General features: G+C 52.9%; 1 protein-coding gene across 2 annotated transcripts in view; it reads right to left on the reverse strand.

The window, feature by feature from the left end:
- The window catches only part of GCK (glucokinase), a 55,630-nt gene that overhangs the window by 31,204 nt on the left and 4,355 nt on the right, over positions 1-20,071 (reverse strand). For both annotated transcript variants that reach the window (XM_007187710.2, XM_007187711.2), the window contains exon 2: positions 16,100-19,270. In XM_007187710.2, coding sequence (XP_007187772.1) covers positions 16,100-16,144 — 45 coding nt within the window. In that variant the 5' untranslated portion in view covers positions 16,145-19,270. The remainder of the gene's footprint in view (positions 1-16,099; positions 19,271-20,071) is intronic.

The following is a 20,071-nucleotide window of genomic DNA, read 5'->3' on the forward strand; positions in this document are numbered from 1 at the left end:
CATACTCCTTGGAAAAGTAGAGGGACACTCTGTTTTCCAAGGCTGCAGGGGACATGCTGATGAGGGGACATCAACAGAAAGGCTCAGAGGGGGCTGTCCTCAGTAGACCAGGGCTGATGGGGGGAGACGTTGTTTCAGAACTACACTCCTTAGTAGCAGTGGGGATGCCAGATCCCTTAATGGCAGAGACCAGGAGCAAAACAGGAATAATTACCGTACTGAGCAGCAAGACTGACAACCAGAGGGGGCTGGCCTACAGGGATCTAAGGAGAAAGCTGAGAGAGTGCTGTATCCTTCGGACCAAGAAAGGGTGAGCAGAAGGCTGAGGTCAGCCACCCCAGTGGGAAGTTAAGATGGAAAGGCGTCGTTTCCAAACCCGAGCCTGTTCTCAGGTCCAGAACCCACTGACTGAAAGAGGGACTGAGTCTCCATGAGGAAGGAAGGACCCTGAAACACCACAGCAAGTACATATAATAGGGATATGTGGCTATTTGCCTGAATACACATAATATTCAGATATTTCAATGGCTATTTCATGGCAATTGACATTGATATCTAGGGTCCCAATGTATGATCATGGCTCTCCTTTTAGCACAGGGGCATACTGGGGTGAGGGGATAAATAGGGCTCTGGCCCTGGTCTGCCTTATGTGGGATCTACTAGTTCCATGGATTCACTCAGTGGCCACTTCCCTGGATCCTGAACATATAATTGGAATGGATTTACTTAGCTATTGGAAGAGCCCTCACAGTGGTTCCTTGATCCATAGAACGAGAACATTTGTAATAGGAAAGGCCAAGTGCAAGCCCTTGAGATTGCCCCCCCCCACACACACACACCCCAGCCAAAAGAAAAGTGTCAAATCCTGGGGAAACGGCAGAAATGATTGCCATTCTTAATGACTCAAAGGGCGCAGGGTGTGGGTCACATCATATGATCATTAAATTCTCCAGTCTGATCCCTGAAAACTGAATGGGTCAGGATGGATGGCAGTGGACTGACCACAAATTCAGTTATACAATTGCAGCTCAAGTGCTAGATACAGTATCCTTTCTAAAACAGATTAACACAGTTTATAATAGGTACATAGTAGGCAGCTATTAGTCTGGCAAATTTATTGTTATGGACTGAAAGTCCCCCCAGAGTTCATACGTTAAAGCCCTAACCCCCAGTGTGATGGTTTTTAGGGGTGGGGCCGCCATGATGAGATTAGTGTCCTTACAAGAAGAGGAAGAGACGGCAGCTCGAGCTCTCTCCATCATGTGAGGACACAGTGAGAAAGTGGATATTTGCAAGCCACGAAGAGGGCTCTCACCAGAACCCAACCCTGCTGGTACCCTAATCTCAGACTTCCAGCCTCCGGAAGTGCGAGAAATCAATGTCTGCTACTGAAGCCACCCATACTGAAGCTATGGTATTTTGTTACGGCAGCCCGAGCGAAGACATTCATTGTCTTACAATTCCCTTCAGGAAGGAAGAGCAGAAGCAGTCTGCACCCACATGAGATGGATAACAGTATTCAGTCACAGTCTTGCTCCAAATGATGTGAATTCTCCTGCCCTCTGTCACAGTACAGTCCCGAGAGACCTAAACCATCTGGTCTACACAGACCACAGAACATTATATTGACTCACCATATTGATGACACCATGCTAGTTGGACCCACCGAGCAAAAGGGGCAAGTACCATGGATGTCCTGGCGAGGTACACCAGGAAGAGACTCAGGGGCCTGCCACATCAGTGAAATGTGTAGGGGCCCAGTGGTCTGGACATGCCAAGGACAATTGCTTTCAAGTGAGTAACAAATGATTGTGCCTTTTTCTCTTATCGCTAAGAAAGGTGCATAGTGCTTGATAGGCCTCTTCAGATTTTGGAAGCAGCATATTCTGCCCTTGGCAATACTGTTCCAACCTATTTACCGGATGAAACAGAAGGCTGATGGTTTAAGTGGAGACAGAGAAAGAAAGGGCTCTGCAGCTAGTCGGCCACAATCAGCCCTGACTCTGAGGCCATGTGACCTGGCAGCCCTGATACTTGAGGTGTTACACCCCCCAGAGGAGGGTCACAGACCAGACCCCGGGCTCTGGACCAAGGTCCTGCCAACTGCAGCAGAGAACCAAACACCACTCGAAAGGCAGCTCCTGGCCTGTCACTGGGCATAGGTAGAGACAGAGCATCTGACCATGGGACATCGAGTGACCATGTGGCCAGAACTGCCCGTCATGAGCTGAATGCTGTCAGAGCTGCTAAGTCATCAGATCGGGCAGGCCCCGCAGCCATCCACCATAAGATGGAAGTGGGGCATCTGCAATCAGGCTCAAGCAGGTCCAGCTGCAGGAACAGCTGGCCCAGACCCACCTGTCACCTACCACTCCTGCACCGATGCCCCCGTGCCCCTCTCTCAGCTCACACAGATGGCCTTCCCTTTGCCTGGCTGCGGAGGAGGGCAAAAACCCACCCACGCCTGGTCCACGGACAGGTCAGCTTGGCCGGTTGGTACAAGCTGGGAGTGGACTTCTGCTGCACCGCAGTCCCACTCAGGGGTGGTCCCAGAAGACAGCGGTGAGGAGAAATCCTCTCAAGAGCCAGAGTGTGGGGCAGGGCACCCAGTGACGCACTTTGTGAGGAGAGAGAAGTGGCCCAAAGCTCAAGGTACCCAGAGACCATGGACAGCGGTGGATAGCTTAGCTGGAAGGAGAGAGATTAAGAGAACTGGGGACAGGAGAGGTGTGGGGAGGAGGCGTATAGATAAATCCAGGTGCGTGGGAACAAGTTTGAGGAGTTACTGCCTGTGAGAAACCATCTGCTAGAGAAGAGGCACTAAATAAACACGTGGAGGACTGACCAGCAGCTCCTTACGTCGGCTCAGTGTTTACACGATGCCCTCACAAACCAATAACAGTGGTGGCGGAGGTGGAAGCTGCGTCTACACCCGAAAGCATAGGCTCCCTTTGGCCAAGGCTGACCTAGCTTTTGCTGCTGTCAAATGTATGACCTGCCAGTATCAGAGACCGACCCTAAACGCCTGGTGTGACACTGTTCCTCCAGGAGACCAACCAGCCACGACTCGGTGACAGGTTGACTACCCTGGACCCTTCCCTCTCTGGAAGGGGCAACAGTTCATCTGATATTCCAGGCACGCATCTGCCTTTCCTATGTTCAGTGTTTCAGCCAGTTCCACCAACTGAGGAACCACAGAACGTCTGATCTACTGATGTGAGATCCTCCACAACATGATCGCAGACGAAGGACCCGCTTCATGGCAAAGGAGGCTTGGCAGTTAGCCCACGGTCCACAGGATCCACTAGCCCTCCCACCTAGAAGCTGCCCCCCTTGTACAGTGGTCAAACAGCCTCCTGAAGGTACAACTGAGCTGTCAGCTTGAAGATGCTCCCCTATAGAAGGGGCGGGTGTCCTCCAGGGTGCAATGTCCTCTTTAATGGCCACTGGGTGATGCTGTGTCCTTAGAAGGTAAAATACAAGGGTCTGGGAACCAAAGGCTCTTCATCACTCCTCCTGACCCATTTGGGGAATTTGTTCTTTCTGTACCCACCACCTTAGGTTTTGTGGGCCTAGAGGTCCTGGTTCTCAGAGGAGGGCTACTTCCAGTAGAGGTACAAGAAGAGTCCCACTAAATTTAAAGCTATAATTGTGACCTGCTCACCCATGCTCCTTGTGCCAGTAGCCAGGCAGGCAGAGAACAACAGCCAAGGCCAAGGAGCTCGACTGGGTACAGTGAAGGGCACTGGGGCTGGGGTGGCTGGAGTGTGGCAGCAGATTTCAGGCCTTGAGGCTGTAATCTGGGCTGCCCTCTGAGGGTCTGGCTCTGCGCTGAGGCCACGGGAGGTTCTGTGCAGGGAAGGCACGCCTGGAATTGCGCTTAGATGGCTCACTCTGGAAGCAGTGGGAAAAGTGGGCTTGCAAGGTGAGGACCTGGAGTGGGACGGTCAGCGGAGCCAGGCGTGGGGGTGAGGATGGGAGGGCAGAAGGGCTGCTGGGGCCAGCTGGCCAAGGGGCACACGGCAAGGATGGGCTCTGCAAGACAGAGCCGAGCGCAGGCCTGTGAGTGTCTTGGTGAGTGGAGCTGGGCTGCGCCGGGGCCACGCTGCTGTTAGGACAGGCATGGACGGGGGGGTCAGGCCGGGTGTGCCCAGAACAGGGCCCTTGTCCTGTGTCCCTACACCAGCCCTCTGACTCCTGAAGGCAGCTGATTCTAGTGTCTCGGGCAGCCAGCGCCTCGGGCTGGGCCGGTCAGATTGCGCCCACCCTGTGGATCTCCAGTGGGTTCGTGGTCCCAACAGAGCCCCGAGGAGTCCTTCCTGGGAATTGTGTCTCGCGGGAACTCACAGGGAAGAGCTCTCCTTTCTCTCTGGTTATAAGGCTGTAAGGCTGTGAGCCTGGAGCTCCTATGACCAGGTCCCCATCGTCAGGTGGGGAGAGTGACGCCAGCCCCAGACAGAGGTGGACAGAGGGACCTTGGCCGCCTTTGAGTCTCAGATCCTGCTCCCCAAAGCTGCCCTCACCTCAGCACATGGAGCTTGGTCCCATCAGGCCAGGCCAGCCCCCCTTTGCTTCCTCTGGTTCCATTGAGTTTGCGTTGCTTATGGCCAGAGATTCCTGACGATTCCCTGGGTGACCACCTGTCAGAGTGGCTGTGACCTGTGCTATCGAGGGTGGTAGCCACTGGTTACATGTGGCTCTTGGGCACCTGAAACGTGGCAAGTCCACATTGGGAGATGCTGTACGTGGAAAATACACATGGCTTTGGAACGTAATATGAACCATAGCATGTGAAATATTTCATTAACAGTTTTTATGTAGATTACACATTTCAATGATAATTTTTTTTTTTCGGCCGCGCTGCGCAGCTTGCAGGATCTTAGTTCCCCAACCAGGGATGGAACCTGGGCCCTCAGCAGTGGAAGTACAGAGTCCTAACCACTGGACCGCCAGGGAAGTCCCAATAATATTCTGTTTATAGTGGGTTAAATGAAGCATCATGAAAATTAATCTATTTCTTTTCACTTCTGTAACGTGCCTACTAGAAAATGCTGCGTTTCCCCTGGACGGTGACGTGCGAGGGTATGTGCCTGCATTGGAGGGAGGGCTGACACCTTGAGGGTCACCCATCAGACACAAGCAGAGCACTTGGCCGTGGACAAGGGGAAAGGCGAGGGACTCCTGGCTGTTCCTGGCGGTGCTGTCCCTTCATCCTCACGGACCAGAAGCGTCAAGTCCTTGCCCCTCCCCTAGGAAAGTGGTTTTCTCCTGTGCTGCAGGGCCTCGTGACCCAACGTGTCCCGTCCTGAGTGCTCCTCCTGCCTCGAAACCCTCATGGGCACATCCCATCTGGGCTGGCTTCCCCCTCAGGCCCCTGTGCAGCATCCCTTCTCGCTGGCCTTCCTGGCCAACCCACCTGGAAAGGATCGAAAAGGAAGGGCGTGCCGTGCACCTCATCCCAAACTCCCTAAGATGCCCAGGAGCCACCTGCCCTGGTTCTCAGTCCCTTCCTTCTGCTGTTTATGGGCCCTCAGCCCCTCCCATAGCCTGGCCTCTCCTGCCCTCCACTGGGCCACGCAGGAGTCTGGTACCAATTTCTGAACGTAGGGAAAACGCAGGCTGTGACCTTGCACGGGTCTGGGCTTGGGCAGCCTCCTCTTTTGCCCTCCTCAGGGCTGCCCAGGAGGGGGAATAGCTCTGTGTGGTCTGTTTTATAAGATTTTGATTAAAAGTGTCAGAATTTTTTTTTTTGGCTGTGCCCCACGGCATGCAGGATCTTAGTTCCCCGACCAGGGATCTAACCCGTGCCCGCCGCAGTGGAAGCACGGAGTCTTAACCACTGGGCCGCCAGGGGAGTCCTAAAAGTGTCAGAATTTGATTAAAAGCGTGTGTGCGGTTCGGCGGGTGTGGGGGGCGGATATCTACAGCTGAAAAGAAAAAGTCCTCAAAGCCAGTGAGCCAAACGGTGAGGCAGGCAGGCAGGGCTGTGCCCGTCACTGAGGTGGGGGGAGGGTGGCCAGGGAGGCAAAGCCATCGTCCCCAAGAATTCCTAGTCCTTGGAGTCTGTGAAACATGGCCTTACATGGCAGAAGGGACGTGGCAGCTGTTAAGAACCCTGAGACAGGGAGATGGTCCGGGATTATCCCGTGGGCCCAATGACATCATAAGCATCCTTAGAAGAGGGAAGGGGGAAGCAGGAAGGTCAGAGAAGATGTAATGACAATGACGGAAGCAGAGATCGGAGGGATGGAGGACGCAGGGCGAGGACTCTGTATCTTCTGGAAGGGGGCTCATCGCGTTCCTCCTCCCATCTGTCTACTTGTGGGACTTCTCTGCGCTTCTACTCACGGTGGAAGTGTTGTTCTGGAAAGGTCGGCGCTCGGTTACCTAGCATGAGGGCCCCGTCCTGCTCATGCCTGCGAGAGGCGCACACTCAGGGGCTCACACCCACACAGCAGCCCAGGGGGGCACTGTACAGGAGGGGAAACTGAGGTCTGGAGGGATTTCAAAGTCGCCGAAGGCCGTCCTGCTGGAAAGGGGAAGAGCGGGGTTGAGCCTGCAGCCCAGCCAGGCACAGGCTGGGAGCAGAGGGCAGTCCTTGGAGGTGGAGCTGGCCTCCTTCCCATCTGGGTGCCCAGACCAGTTCTGCTCTCTCTGGGGAGTGCTAACGAGGGAGGGTCTTTATCTCCTCCTGCCCCTCACCTCCCCTGGGGGCAAAGGATGGATCTGCTGGGTCCTTACAGGCCTGAAGTACTCCACCCAGGTCTGTTGCTGATGCCCTGTGAGGGGCAAGATAGATGGGCTCCAGACTAGGCATTTACAACTGGCCTCTTGTTTACATTGCTTGGGGTGAGAAAAAGATGGACTTCAGCCCAGACATTTACAACCAGCCTCCTGTTTGCACTTCAAAATAGAAATAACAACAGAAACAAGGTAAATAGCCAGGCTTTGTCTCCTGAAGACACTTTAAGATAACACTCATGGCAGGAACAGAGAGGGGCTAAACCCTGTTTGAGGAAAAGATCAAGAGGTCACATATTTCCCATCCTTGGGGCAAGGGAGACACTACACATGCGCAGAAAGTCTCCTTGGGGGTCAAAAAGGAGGGGGCGCTACCCCATAATATGTGATGCCAAGGCCCCCCATAGGCCTCTGGGCTGGAATCCATCATGAAAGAAAATTGCGCACGCATGTTGGGGAGGTCCTAGGGCAGGTCAGGTGCGGAAAAAGAAACCAGGTAATTGGCCAAAGGTAAACAAAGACCCGGAAGAACTGCCGTATATGAATGCTTTAACTGCTTCTTTACTGCTCTCCTCCTCATTAGGGAGGACGCCCACACCCTTGCTCTCCCGGTGTGCATCTCTGCCTTACTTCTGTCTTAACTAAACAAACGGTTTCTCTGTGTGCTCTCCCACTTGTTGTACTGTGTCTCTAATAGTCAACTTGTACCCGTTTTTACAGTTTTTGCCTCCTTGAGAAATGCATTTTTCACTGGGGGCAAGGGCCAGGGGAATTTTGTTTCTAGCCTCTAGCCCCTGGTGGTCTAGCAGCTAGGATTCCTGGTTTTGATCCAGGCTGCCCAGGTTCAATTCCTGGGCAGGGAACTAGATCTCGCTTCAAGCCACCGCTCACTGCCGTCTCTCCGAGATCAAACAGGTCTCCTGCCTGGGCAGGGTGGCCGGCACAGTGGGCCCCCGAGGGATGGGCAAGCCCAGGGTGCCCAGCGTGGAGGACCACAGCCCGTGCCGAGCTGGCTCACCACTCAACACCCAGGGGCCTGCCCAGGGCTCAGGGGTCTGCCGAGCTGTGTGTGGCAGGGGTGTGTTGGAAGGTCAGCAGGCGTCTACAGGCATTCACAGGACATAAGGCCGTGGTCCTGAATGTGCTTCCCGAAGCACACTATGCTAGGACGCCTTGGAGGGCGGGAGCAAAGGAGACAGTGTAGGCAGTGTCAACCCCGGAGTGGTGAGCAGCGGTGGCCAGAGCCCTGGGGCCTCTCAGAAGCTCCTGGTCCCCGCGTCCCCATCTGATCGACCTCCAGCCACACCTCACAGAAGTCTCCAAACCCAGCCTAGGTGGCACACGCTGCTATTGCCCCATTTTGCAGACCAGGCAGGTGAGGCCCAGAGCCGCCCAGATCTCAGCAGGCCTCGAGGGAGCCGGCTCCAGAGCCCATGCAGGCTCTGCCCTCTCCAGGGGCCACCTCTGGGCTCACGAAGCCACTGCCTAAGAACAAATGCTCTCACTGAACCCAAGTCTCCATCACTCACCCTGTGTGACTTCAGCAACTCACAGGGCTTCCCTGCCTGCAGAGCCCTCCTCTGTGAAATCAGGGGCAGGACAGCCTCCAAGAACCATCGCCGAGAACAGCCAGTGGTTCAGCAGCAGGCAGACCTGGCCGGCGGGGACTTGGGAGCAAGGGCCCATCACTGGGGCTCTTCCCCTCGGTGAGACTCCTGCTTGGGTCCAGCACCAGGGGGGGAGACTTGGAAGACCTGCCCACTGCCGCCAGCTGGGCAGGTGCAGCCTGGTGGGGGGCAGCTGGGGCGGGGCAGAGCAGATATGGATTGAGCGAGACATGTGAAGAACAAGTGCAGGGATGGGAAGGGGGCGGTGATCAAGAGCAGGGCAGGATGACTGCAGGGGGTCCTGAGGCATCGGGGCCCAGGGGGAGCTGGCCGCCCACCCGGAAGGGTGGGTTCTCTGGCACGGTCTGCCCGCACACCTGGCCCTTTGTCCCCCTTACCCCGCAGGACCGCTCTTGTTCTGGGTACACGCTCTGGCCTTCGCGGCCTCTGCAGCCCCGCTCCCCCAGTGCCCCTCCCAATCACCTCCCTTCGGTCTAGCACATGGCTGGGCTGTCAGCACCTGGCAATTCCCGCTGGTTCCAGCAGCTGGTGGGACCCCCGGCACCCAGCTCGGCGTCCGGGAGCTGCCCTGCTCTTGATCACCGCTCCCTTCCCATCCTCGCACTTGCTCTTCACATGATAGGGGAGCCTGCAGGAGGCTCAGAGCCCAAGCACCCTGGCCCACCCCAGTCCTCAGGACGGGACCTTCTGGCGTCAATGGCCAGAGTAGGGTGAGCCAGACTGGCTTTCTCAGGGGTCAGGGAGAGGCCTGGGCCAGGAGCTCAAGTCTCGTGGAGAGGAGAGCCCAAGACCCAAAGAGAGAAAATGTGAACATGTGTCCGAAAAGCAAAAAAGACAAAAAAAAGACCATCTGAATCAGGGGGAAGTGGTCCATATTCTGGGGTGGAAGGTTCATCTCTCCCCAAGGCAAAACCCCCATGGTGCTTTTTATGAAACTTGACAACTGGCTTTAAACTTCACTGAGAAAGGGGAGGCAGGAGCAGGCACCACAGCCGTATCTGCAACGAGAGTGGCTGCAGCGAGGGATTCCTTGGAGCAGAAGTAAACGAACAGAAATGGACCCTCATCAGGCACATGTACTACTTGCTGGAACTTAGTCCCATAAAGCTGGCTTCTCTAAACAGCTCGATGGCCTGTACACAAACTGGTCACCAGGAAACGGCTGCTCATTCAGAAATAAAGGAATAGAATACATGGCGCAAGAGAGGAGATGGTGGTGGTCAGACGACCAGGGGCCTTGGTGGACGCCAAGAAGCTTCCCGGGAGGCCCCTGGAGGCTGAGGAGGGAAGTGGCCTGGGAGAGGAGGGCGTGGGCCCAGCAGGGAGTCCTGTGCTGAGCAGAGCAGGGGTGCCGAGGAGGGGCCCGAGGGGACTCCAGTCTGGGAGGAACCTGGGCAAGGGGCAGACCCAGCCCTGAGGGGGTGATGTGGGAGGCAGCAGGCTTGGGGGGGGACGAGGGGGCCTCTTCTCAATGTGCACCCAGCCCGAGACAGAGACACAGAGAAACAGCGAGAGACACACACACAGAGACACAGTGACAGCAAGAGACACACACAGAGATGAAGAGACAGAGAGACAGACCAAGCGAGACACAGAAAGAGAGGGAAAGAAAAAGAGGCAGAAATAGACAAAGAGAGAGAGATAGGGAGATAGAGACACACACAGAGAGACGCAGAGACCGAGACAGAGAGACAGGAGAAGGAGAGACAGAGAAACAGAGAGAGAAACAGAGGAAGAGCCGCGTCCTCCTGAGGATCAGCGTCCGCCCACGAGAAGGGAAGTGAGATGAAGGTGAGGGGCCGGGCCAGGCTAGGCCTGCCCCTCTGTCGCAGGGATGGGGGGACATGGGGAACACGCCTGGGCTGTCCCCAAAGGTTGCAGCGCAGCCCACAGCGGGGGCCCCAGAACCTTCCCTGGAGGGCCTCCCTTGAATGCAGCTCTCACCTCTCTTGCCTCAGGTGGCTGGAGGGCAGCTCTGCAGAAATCGGGGAGGCGGCCGAGAGCACTCTGTGCCTCTCCCCCGCTCCCACCCTCCAGTCCTGCTGCTGCAGGAGCAGGCGTGGGCCTGGCTGGGTCTGCACTGCGTCTCACTGCTGGGTCCCCTTGGCCTGCTCCTGACCTGAGAAGCCGCAGACGATGACGCCTCTCCGGAGCACGGTCATGCTGGGGACTTTAATGCTCTTCCTGAGGCGCCTGGACCCTGAGGCCTGGGACGCAGGCCGCCTGCTCAGCTCTCCTGGGCCAGTCTCTGCTCCACGGCCTCCCAGCCCAGCCCCGTCACGGGACCGCAGCGACAACGTCTCTCACTGCTCAGAGCCAGCGGCTCCTGGCCGAGAGGGGCCCACGGCAGGCAGGCACAGCCCCAGCCCCTGCTGCTGAATCCACACCAGCCACGGGGAGCCTGGTCCCCCGCACACTCAGAGTCTTATCACCGCTCTGTTCAGTGGGGCCATCTGCTCCTCCCTGCGTAGGCCCCTTTCCCAGAACACCTGCTTGGGGGCCACCTGGAGCTTCGCGTCCTCCTGAGCATCTGGCAGTAGCAAGGTCTCCAAGGGGCTTGGGGGGAGGGGCATCTCTCCTGCTGGGGCCCCAGATCCGCTGGGACAAGTCCTGCCAGGGAACCTGGATAAGCATGCCTGCCAAGTGATGCAGACTCACCCCATCTCTGAGCCTTCTCCTTCAGCAGCAAAGTGCCCAGGGCAGCTGAGGGGGGCTGAATGGAGGGAGGTCAGTGCCCCCTATGGCTCTCACCCCCACCCCTCATGCTATAGACTGAATTGTGTTCCCCCAAATTCATATGTCGAAGCCCTAACCCCCAGTGTATGGTGTCAGGAGGTGGGGCCTTTGGGATGTGATTAGGGTTAGATGAGGGCATGAGGGTAGAGCCCCCACAAGAGGAAGAGATCAGAATGCTCTCCCTCCCCCCCACAACTATGTGAAGACACAGCAGGAAGGCAGCCGTCTGCAAGCCAGGAAGGGAGCCCTCCCCAGAATCCGACCATGATGTCACCCTGATCTCAGACTTCCAGTGTCCAGAACTGTGAGGAAGCAATGTCTGCTGGTTAAGTCACCCAGTCCACAGTATTTTGTTATGGCAGCCGGGCAGACTAAGACACCTGGAGTGTTACCTTCCCAGCTTTCCTCCTGAAAAGTGCTCCCCAAACCCACCACATAAAGCAAATTGTACGGGCTCTGGAGCCCCCATCGCTCCCGCCCATCAGCAGAAGGGTGCAAATGAGGGAGGGGGAAGAATAGACCAGGAACTTCCACGAAGAATAGGCTAGGACCTCGGCCTTATGTCCTGTGAATGCCTGTAGACGCCTGCTGACCTTCCAACACACCCCTGCCGCACACAGTTCGGCAGACCCCTGAGCCCAGGACCCAATTTCAGGTCTCCTAGAAGTTGTGCTATCAAGAGATAGAACTCCATAGCAACGTAAATGTCCACTGACAGATGACCGGATAAAGAAGACATGGTACATATATACACTGGAATATTAGCCACAAAAAAGAATGAAATAATGCCATTTGCAGCAACATGGATGGACCTAGAGATTATCATACTAAGTGAAGTAAGTCAGACAGAGAAAAACAAATATCTTATGATATCACTTATATGTGGAATCCAAAAAAAAATGGTACAAATGAACTTATTTACAAAACAGAAATAGACTCACAGGCATAAAAAACAAACTTATGGTTACCAAAGGGGAAAAGGGAGGGATAAATTAGGAATTTGGGATTAACAGATACACACTGCTATATATAAAATAGATAAACAACAAGGACCTACTGTATAGCACAGGGAACTATATTTCATATGTTGTAATAACCGATAATGGAAAAGAATCTAAAAAAGGATATATGTATCTGAATCACTTTGCTGTATACCTGAAACACTGAAAATTAACTATACTTCATTAAAAAAAGTTTTTAAAGAAAAAGATGATATTTTTAACCCATTTACAGATGATGAAACTATGGGGAAAAAAAAGAGAGATTTCCATGCCAAGGGAATGACTCAGTGGTGGGGTTCCACAGCCACAGTCCGGAGGGGAGGGGAAGCAGCATCAGTAGGAGCGGGCCTCCCCCAAGGAGCTCTAGAAAAACCATGTAAGAAGCTGCCATCCCCACGGGGAAGCCACTGAAAACGGTACTGAGGCCACACAGTCTTGCAGATTATAGGGGGATGACCACAGGTGATCCGACAGGTCACAGAGGCAAGATGAACCAGAGAAACAGAAAGGGCAAGACCAGGACTACCCTGGTGGCGCAGTGGTTAAGCACCCGCCTGCCAATGCAGGGGACACGGGTTCGAGCCCTAGTCCGGGAAGATCCCACATGCTGTGGAGCAACTAAGCCCGTGCGCCACAACTACTGAGCCTGCGCTCTAGAGCCTGTGAGCCACAACTACTGAGCCCATGTGCCACAACTACTGAAGCCCGTGTGCCTAGAGCCCACGCTCTGCAACAAAGAGAAGCCACCACAATGAGAAGCCCGCGCACTGCATCGAAGAGTGGCCCCCGGCTCGCTGCAACTAGAGAAAGCCCGCGCGCAGCAGCGAAGACCCGACACAGCCAAAAATAAATAAATAAATTAATTAATTTAAAAAAAAAAAGAGCGAGCAAAACCAGCAGCACTTCAGTTCCCTCCAAAGCAACCTGAAGGCTCTCCTCCTGGGAGCCTGCAGTGGATACAGCCCCAGCTGACCACTCCAGGCTACATGCTGGCTTGGGGTGGGTGTATCACTTCCCGGGGATGCAGGGCTGGACCTGGGTGGGCCTGGCAGCAAAACCTCAGATCCTTAGGATGGCCCTGAAACCAAGCTGAAGCGCCCCCGCCCCGCTCCCCCAGCCCCCAGACAAGAGGTAGGTCCTCTGGGCAGCTAGGACAGACGGGAGGAGTGTGGACGTCGCAGCCCCACGCCTCCCTTGTCTGGCCCTGGCACCTTGCTAACTGGCACTCTAAGGGCAGCCGGCACGGGCCTAAGACAAGCGAAAAAAATCAGTAATACTCAGGCCCTCTTTCTTTAGAAATTTGGCATTTTGCTCATCGTAATTTTTTGCATTGATTTTGATTCTTTAGAATGTGAATTAGAATATTATTTATCTTGATGACTGACGGTTTTGGTACCCCCTAAGGCATGTGCCAGAGGCAGTGCCTCCCTCTCCTCTCTGCCCTGACAAGGCTGTCAGTGAACCACCCCCCCTCCCCCACCAGCAATCTGGAACCAGCCCGGCTGCTGAACTGGGGCCAGCACGCCGCACGTGTGGAACAGAAATGGTTTACCGCGTGGAGCACTGTGTCCCTGGGACAAATGAGAAGGGGGCGTGGGCCAGCCCCAGTCTGACGTAGTGGGCTCCCCACACCAGCTCCCCACGGCGAGCCACAGGCCCCACCTCTCACTGTCGCCACGCCAGCTCTCTGCTTGTGCCAAAGACCCCGCCTCCCTTCTCCCCAGCTGGCCTCCATGGCCCCTTCGCGCAGGATTTCTCATCCAAACTCCGGCCATCGCCCCAGGAACCAGCAGACGCGGGCTTCCTGCTGCCTGCAGCTGCGGGCACCCTGACCCAGGCTGGTTGTTTTTCTCCCAACATCATTAGCTCTGCCAGGAGCAGAACGAGCCCAGTGTTTATGCTGACCTCGTCATTTCACAGAAGAAGGAGAAGAAAAGACATGTGAGGAGGAAACCATGCCAAGGGGACTGGATATGGGCCCTCTCCTCTGCCTCCCCCGCCCCGCCCGGCTCGGGGGAGCAGGCAGGCTCTTCCTTCTGCCCTGGCACCGGCCCTGGCTCTGCTCGCACACAGGGCTGGCTCAGAGGATGTCTGGAGTTTTCTTTGCTCTGGAAAAAGTAACTGCTCTCCACTCCTCACCAGGAGCAACGGCCCTGAGGCTTCTTAGGAAGAGATTCCTGCAGGGAAGCGCAGGCACCTGAGACCTTTCGTGATGTCTGTTGAGTCTTGCCTCATGCCTGGGCAGTTGGTTCTGCCACCAAGATCCCAGGCCCCAGGCCCCCCAGCTGGGGCTCTAAACTCCCCAGACCCTCTACCCAACAGAGGTCACCTCCCGGGCCTCCTGGCAGCCTGTGACTTCCAGGTCACAGGGCCGGAGTCTGGAGCAGCAGGGAGAGGACCTGGTCTGCCCAACAAAGTCAGTGCCTCAGCTGGACAGCTACATGTAAAAGAATGAAATGAGAACAGTCCCTAACACCATACACAAAAATAAACTCAACATGGATTAAAGACCTAAATGTAAGGCCAGACACCATCAAACTCTTAGAGGAAAACATAGGCAGAACACGCTATGACATAAATCACAGCAAGATCCTTTTTGACCCACCTCCTAGAGAAATGGAAATAAAAACAAAAATAAACAAATGGGACCTAATGAAACTTAAAAGCTTTTGCACAGCAAAGGAAACCATAAACAAGACCAAAAGACAACCCTCAGAATGGGAGAAAATACTTGCAAACGAAGCAACTGACAAAGGATTAATCTCCAAAATTTACAAGCAGCTCATGCAGCTCAATATCAAAAAAACAAACAACCTAATCCAAAAATGGGCAGAAGACCTAAATAGACATTTCTCCAAAGAAGATATACAGATTGCCAACAAACACATGAAAGAATGCTCAACATCATTAATCATTAGAGAAATGCAAATCAAAACTACAATGAGATATCATCTCACACCGTCAGAAAGGCCATCATCAAAAAATCTACATACAATAAATGCTGAAGAGGGTGTGGAGAAAAGGGAACCCTCTTGCACTGTTGGCGGGAAGGTAAATTGATACAGCCACTATGGAGAACAGTATGGAGGTTCCTTAAAAAACTAAAAATAGAACTACCATACGACCCAGCAATCCCACTACTGGGCACATACCCTGAGAAAATGATAATTCCGAAAGAGTCATGTACCAAAATGTTCATTGCAGCTCTATTTACAATAGCCAGGACATGGAAGCAACCTAAGTGTCCATAAACAGATGAATGGATAAAGAAGATGTGGCACATATATACAATGGAATATGACTCAGCCATAAAAAGGAATGAAATTGAGTTATTTGTAGTGAGGTGGATGGACCTAGAGTCCGTCATACAGAGTGAAGTAAGTCAGAAAGAGAAAAACAAATATAGTATGCTAACACATATATACGGAATCTAAGGAAAAAAAAAAAAAGGTCATGAAGAACCTAGTGGCAAGACGGGAATAAAGACACAGACCTACTAGAGAATGGACTTGAGGGCATGGGGAGGGGGAAGGGTATGCTGGGACGAAGTGAGAGAGTGGCATGGACATATATACACTACCAAGCGTAAAAAAGCTAGCTAGTGGGAAGCAGCCACATAGCACAGGGAGATCAGCTCGGTGCTTTGTGACCACCTAGAGGGGTGGGATATGGAGGGTGGGAGGGAGGGAAATGCAAGAGGGAAGAGATATGGGAACATATGTATATGTATAACTGATTCACTTTGCTATAAAGCAGAAACTAACACACCATTGTAAAGCAATTATACTCCAATAAAGATGTTAAAAAATAAAAATAAAATAAAATCATTACCAAAGTCAATGCCTCATAATTCACTCCCAGCAGGTCGTCCCTAAAGCGCCTGCACATACAATCAGATACTGAGGCACAAACACTTGGTCAAGTTAAACAAACCACTGAATACAGGAACGAGTAAGAAGCACTTCTAGAAAACCGAATGCAACAGAGAGTTACCTTTTCCTTCTTGGCGATCTCCATCCTGGCTCTGTCATCCAGCATTTGTACCGCAGCCCGCCCGGGGGAGCTGGAACCCCTCAGTGTCCCCCAACGGGCTTCCAAGGCAGAAATATCCCCAGGCTTCTCCCAACCAAGGGTCACAGCCGGCCCGAGTGTCTGGTAGAATATGGTCCACCTTCTGGCTGGTTTCTGGCTTGAGGTTCAATCACAGAGTTTCCTCCTTTTCATTGTTCTCCAGCAAGCCTGCCAGCCTTCTCTTCTGGGTCCCAGTCGGGACCCTTCCCCACTGAGGCCTTGTCAGGCCAGGTATGGTCGAGGCAGGGCCATTGCCGGGCTCCAGAGCTGGTCAGCACTGGTCAGCTTCCTCTCCGGGCTGTGCTGAGCTGTGACGGCGTGGTATTCTCTAGACAGACTCAGCAGAAAAGGTCCTCCTTCCTCCTGTGGCTGGGGGACAGCTTTTGAGTAATTAAGCTGTGGGCGACTGTTCTTTTCTCACACCCCAACCTGCTTCCCTGAGGCTCAGTCACGGCCCAACACTTCCTGCTCTGACCAGGTGTGGAGTGGGGAATTCTCCTGCCAGGGCTCTCTGCACTCCTGCGAGGGCCCACACTGCCATGGCAACCAGGAACAGGCCTCTGCGCTCACACCCTCCAGCCTTTGCAGGGCTGACCATCCTGTCATTAGAGCTGCCATGCAGAAAACTGGGGCTGATGGCAAAAGGCCTCCATCCCCATCACCATAGCGACAGCCCAATCGCCTTATCACCGCAGACTTTGCCACTTTGCCACTTCCAGTTCCCAGGGCAGGGTCACAGGGTCTTCCAAATTCATGTCCTAAGGAGGAGAGGCCCCCTTGAGTCTGGGAACCAGAGGAGAGGGAGCAGGTGGCTTAGCCAATGGCATTGCCACTCGTGCCCAGGCCACCCTCAGGCTTTGGTCACTGCCTTCCCTGACTACCATCTGGAAATATGAGCTCTGCTGGGATCCAGCAGAGGGAGAGAGAAGGAGTGGCCAGTGAGACCTCTCCAAATGGATACGCTGAAATATTTTTAAACCAATTTCGTATTGATGGTCATCTGGGCAGTTTCCGTTTTCCCGTTATAAATCTTGGCCTTTTACCAGGGTCAACACGTGCATGTGTTTCTTCTGGATGCTTCCTAGAGGCTGAATTGCTAGGTCCAATGCTGGGCACATGTTACGATTGTGCAGACAGGACTACACTGGCCCCTTCAAATGGCTTCACCAGTTAATCCTTCCAGCGTCATTAGGAGTTTGACTCCATGCTGGCCCATCCTTGAGCTGATGAATATTTATAACTTTTGCTTATCTGTCATCTCATTGTCATTTGAATTGCAAAGTGCTGGACACCTTTTCATATGTTTATGGTTATTTGTATTCCTTTTTCTCAGGATGATTTGTTTATATTACTTAACTGTTTTGTTATTGAATTGTCTTCTACTTTTCAATTTGTATAAACTATTTTTATATTCCATCCATAATATCTATTAATCCTTTTTTTGTTGAATATGCTGTATTACCTATTGCTAAACACATGGCTTGATCAATGTTGTCTTTTAACACACAGAAGTACTTCTTTTTTATGAATTTGTCTTGCTTTCTTTTTTTGAAGCTCGTGTCTTGTTAAGAAAAGCATTTCTGGGGGCTTCCCTGGTAGCACAGTGGTTGGGACTCCTCCTGCCAATGCAGGGGACACGGGTTCGAGCCCTAGTCCTGGAGGATCCCACAGGCTGCGGAGCAACTAAGCCCGTGCGCCACAACTACTGAGCCCGCACGCCACAACTACTGAAGGCCGCGTGCCTACAGCCCGTGCTCCGCAACGAGAAGTCACCGCAATGAGAAGCCCACGCACAGCAACGAAGAGTAGCCCAGCTCGCTGCAACTAGAGAAAGCCCGCGCGCAGCAACAAAGACCCAACGCAGCCAAAAATAAATAAATAAAAAATTTTTTAAAAAAGGATTTCCCACCCGAAATTAGAAAAATGTTCTCCCACATTTCCTTGTAATATTTTTCCAATATTTTAAAAATGTTCAGCACTTTGGCCCCTCTGGAATTTGCTTGTGTATAGTATGAGGTAGGAGTCTAACGTTTGTTGGCTATCTTTTCCCCACTGATTTGTATTGATAACTGCACCACAGTTTATGCTCCATTATTGTTATTTCTCCGTTGTGAGGGAACGGCTCTGCTCTGGTCACCTTGCAGGTGTCCTCAAAGGCCACCAGGCCAAGTCTGGGACCGCAGCTAATCTGAGCCTGTCAGAACACTTCGTGGTGCTCCAGGAACCGAGGCTGGACTTGTGAGGAGCTGCTCTGAGGCCACCGCACGCTCTCTTCCACATCTGCCCGGGGGGCATCAGGCGGGTTTCCCCGCATCCCTGGTTCCCAGATGTGGGGCTTTCTGTCCCTGCCCCCGGGGTGCAGCTGCCATCTAGAATGGGCTCCCAGCCAGAGGTGATGCCTTGGGGTGACTTGAGGTGCAGGCATCCAGCTCTCTTTGGTTGGGTGGCATCCTTTCTGGTGCATGGGACAAAGATGGGAAGTGGCACATTTGGGTGCTTTTTCTTTCTTTCCTTCTTTCCTTCCTCCTTCCTTCCTTCCTCCTTCCTTCCTTCTTTCTTTCCTTCCTTCTTCCCTTCCTTCTTTCCTTTTCTCTCTCTCTCTTTCTTTTCTTTCTTTTTATTTTGCTGCCTCTGTCAGCAACGGACTGTCTGAATGTAAAAGTGGCTGTTGGTACTCTGCCTGCCTTGGCCTCAGCTCTGTCTATGAGCTGGATGTCTCTCTGTCCATTCCTGTAGATACTGCATTCTTTCAGTTGGCACTTTTCAGTTTTTTGATATCTGGTGGGAAGGGATCCCTTCCTTTTATTTTCCTACAAAATTTTCTTTACCATAAGGCTTTTATCTTTCATATAAATCTTAGAATCTACTCTTCCCATTGCACTAAAATAATGCTGTTGATAATTTCATTGGAAAGGCATTGAATTTGTGGATTTGGGGATCCATTTTAGAGAACAGACATCTTTACAATGCCAAGTCTTCTCATTCAGAAATGTAGCCAGTTGCCCTGCTTGTTCAGGTCTTCTTTTATGCCCTTCAGGTGAGCTTCATTATTTTTCTCTTATAGATCGTATACATTTCTTATTAGATTTATTCCTAAAGAAAGGAAATACATTTATATGGAGGAGAAATTGTCATTATAATTATACTGATTAAAACATTTATGATTCACAAAGTACTTTTGTATTCATTCTGTCATTTGATCAGACAGTCTTGGGGCAGTAGGCAGGGCTGGTATTATTTTTACCACTTTCAAATGAGTTCATTGAGACTGGGGATGTTGAAGGATTGGGCTGCAAAGGCTCACCATCCCCCAAGGACAGAGGCCAAGGCGGTCCTCATGCAGAAGTCCCAGGTCCTGCTGCACAGTCCTGTGGCCTCCCTGGCCACAGATGACTGGAATATCACCTGATCCAAGGGCAGCCACACTGCACACAGGTCAGAGCCTTGGGGGTGACCTCACAGGAGACATTTACCCAACAGAGACTACTTGAAACAATAGGTGATTTTATGGGGGCCTCAAAGTGGCAGAATCTCTGAACATTCAAGTCTCCATAGGAAAGTCCTGCATCTTCCTCCCTGGGGTGAGGCAGAGGATGGTACATTCCTGGCGGAAGTATCTGTGGTGCAGGAGGGAGGGAGCCTCTTTAGGGCTCCCCTTGCTTCCTCCCCGCACCCCCCCAGCCCCTGCAGCTCCGGGACCTTGTGCTTCAGCCCCTCACTCTGCTAAGCCCCCATCACCCCGCCTCCTCTCCCCAATTTAAACCTGCCTACCCTGGTTAGCCTCTTACTTTTTGCCGTTCTCCTCCTGCCCTCTTTGTGTCATTCTAGTGGAGTTCATATAAACATATGTATTTCATCTTCTATGTTTAAGCAGAAGTTTGTACGATACTGTTT

Source organism: Balaenoptera acutorostrata, chromosome 7 (assembly GCF_949987535.1).
Source record: "Balaenoptera acutorostrata chromosome 7, mBalAcu1.1, whole genome shotgun sequence".
Classification (NCBI taxonomy): domain Eukaryota; kingdom Metazoa; phylum Chordata; class Mammalia; order Artiodactyla; family Balaenopteridae; genus Balaenoptera; species Balaenoptera acutorostrata.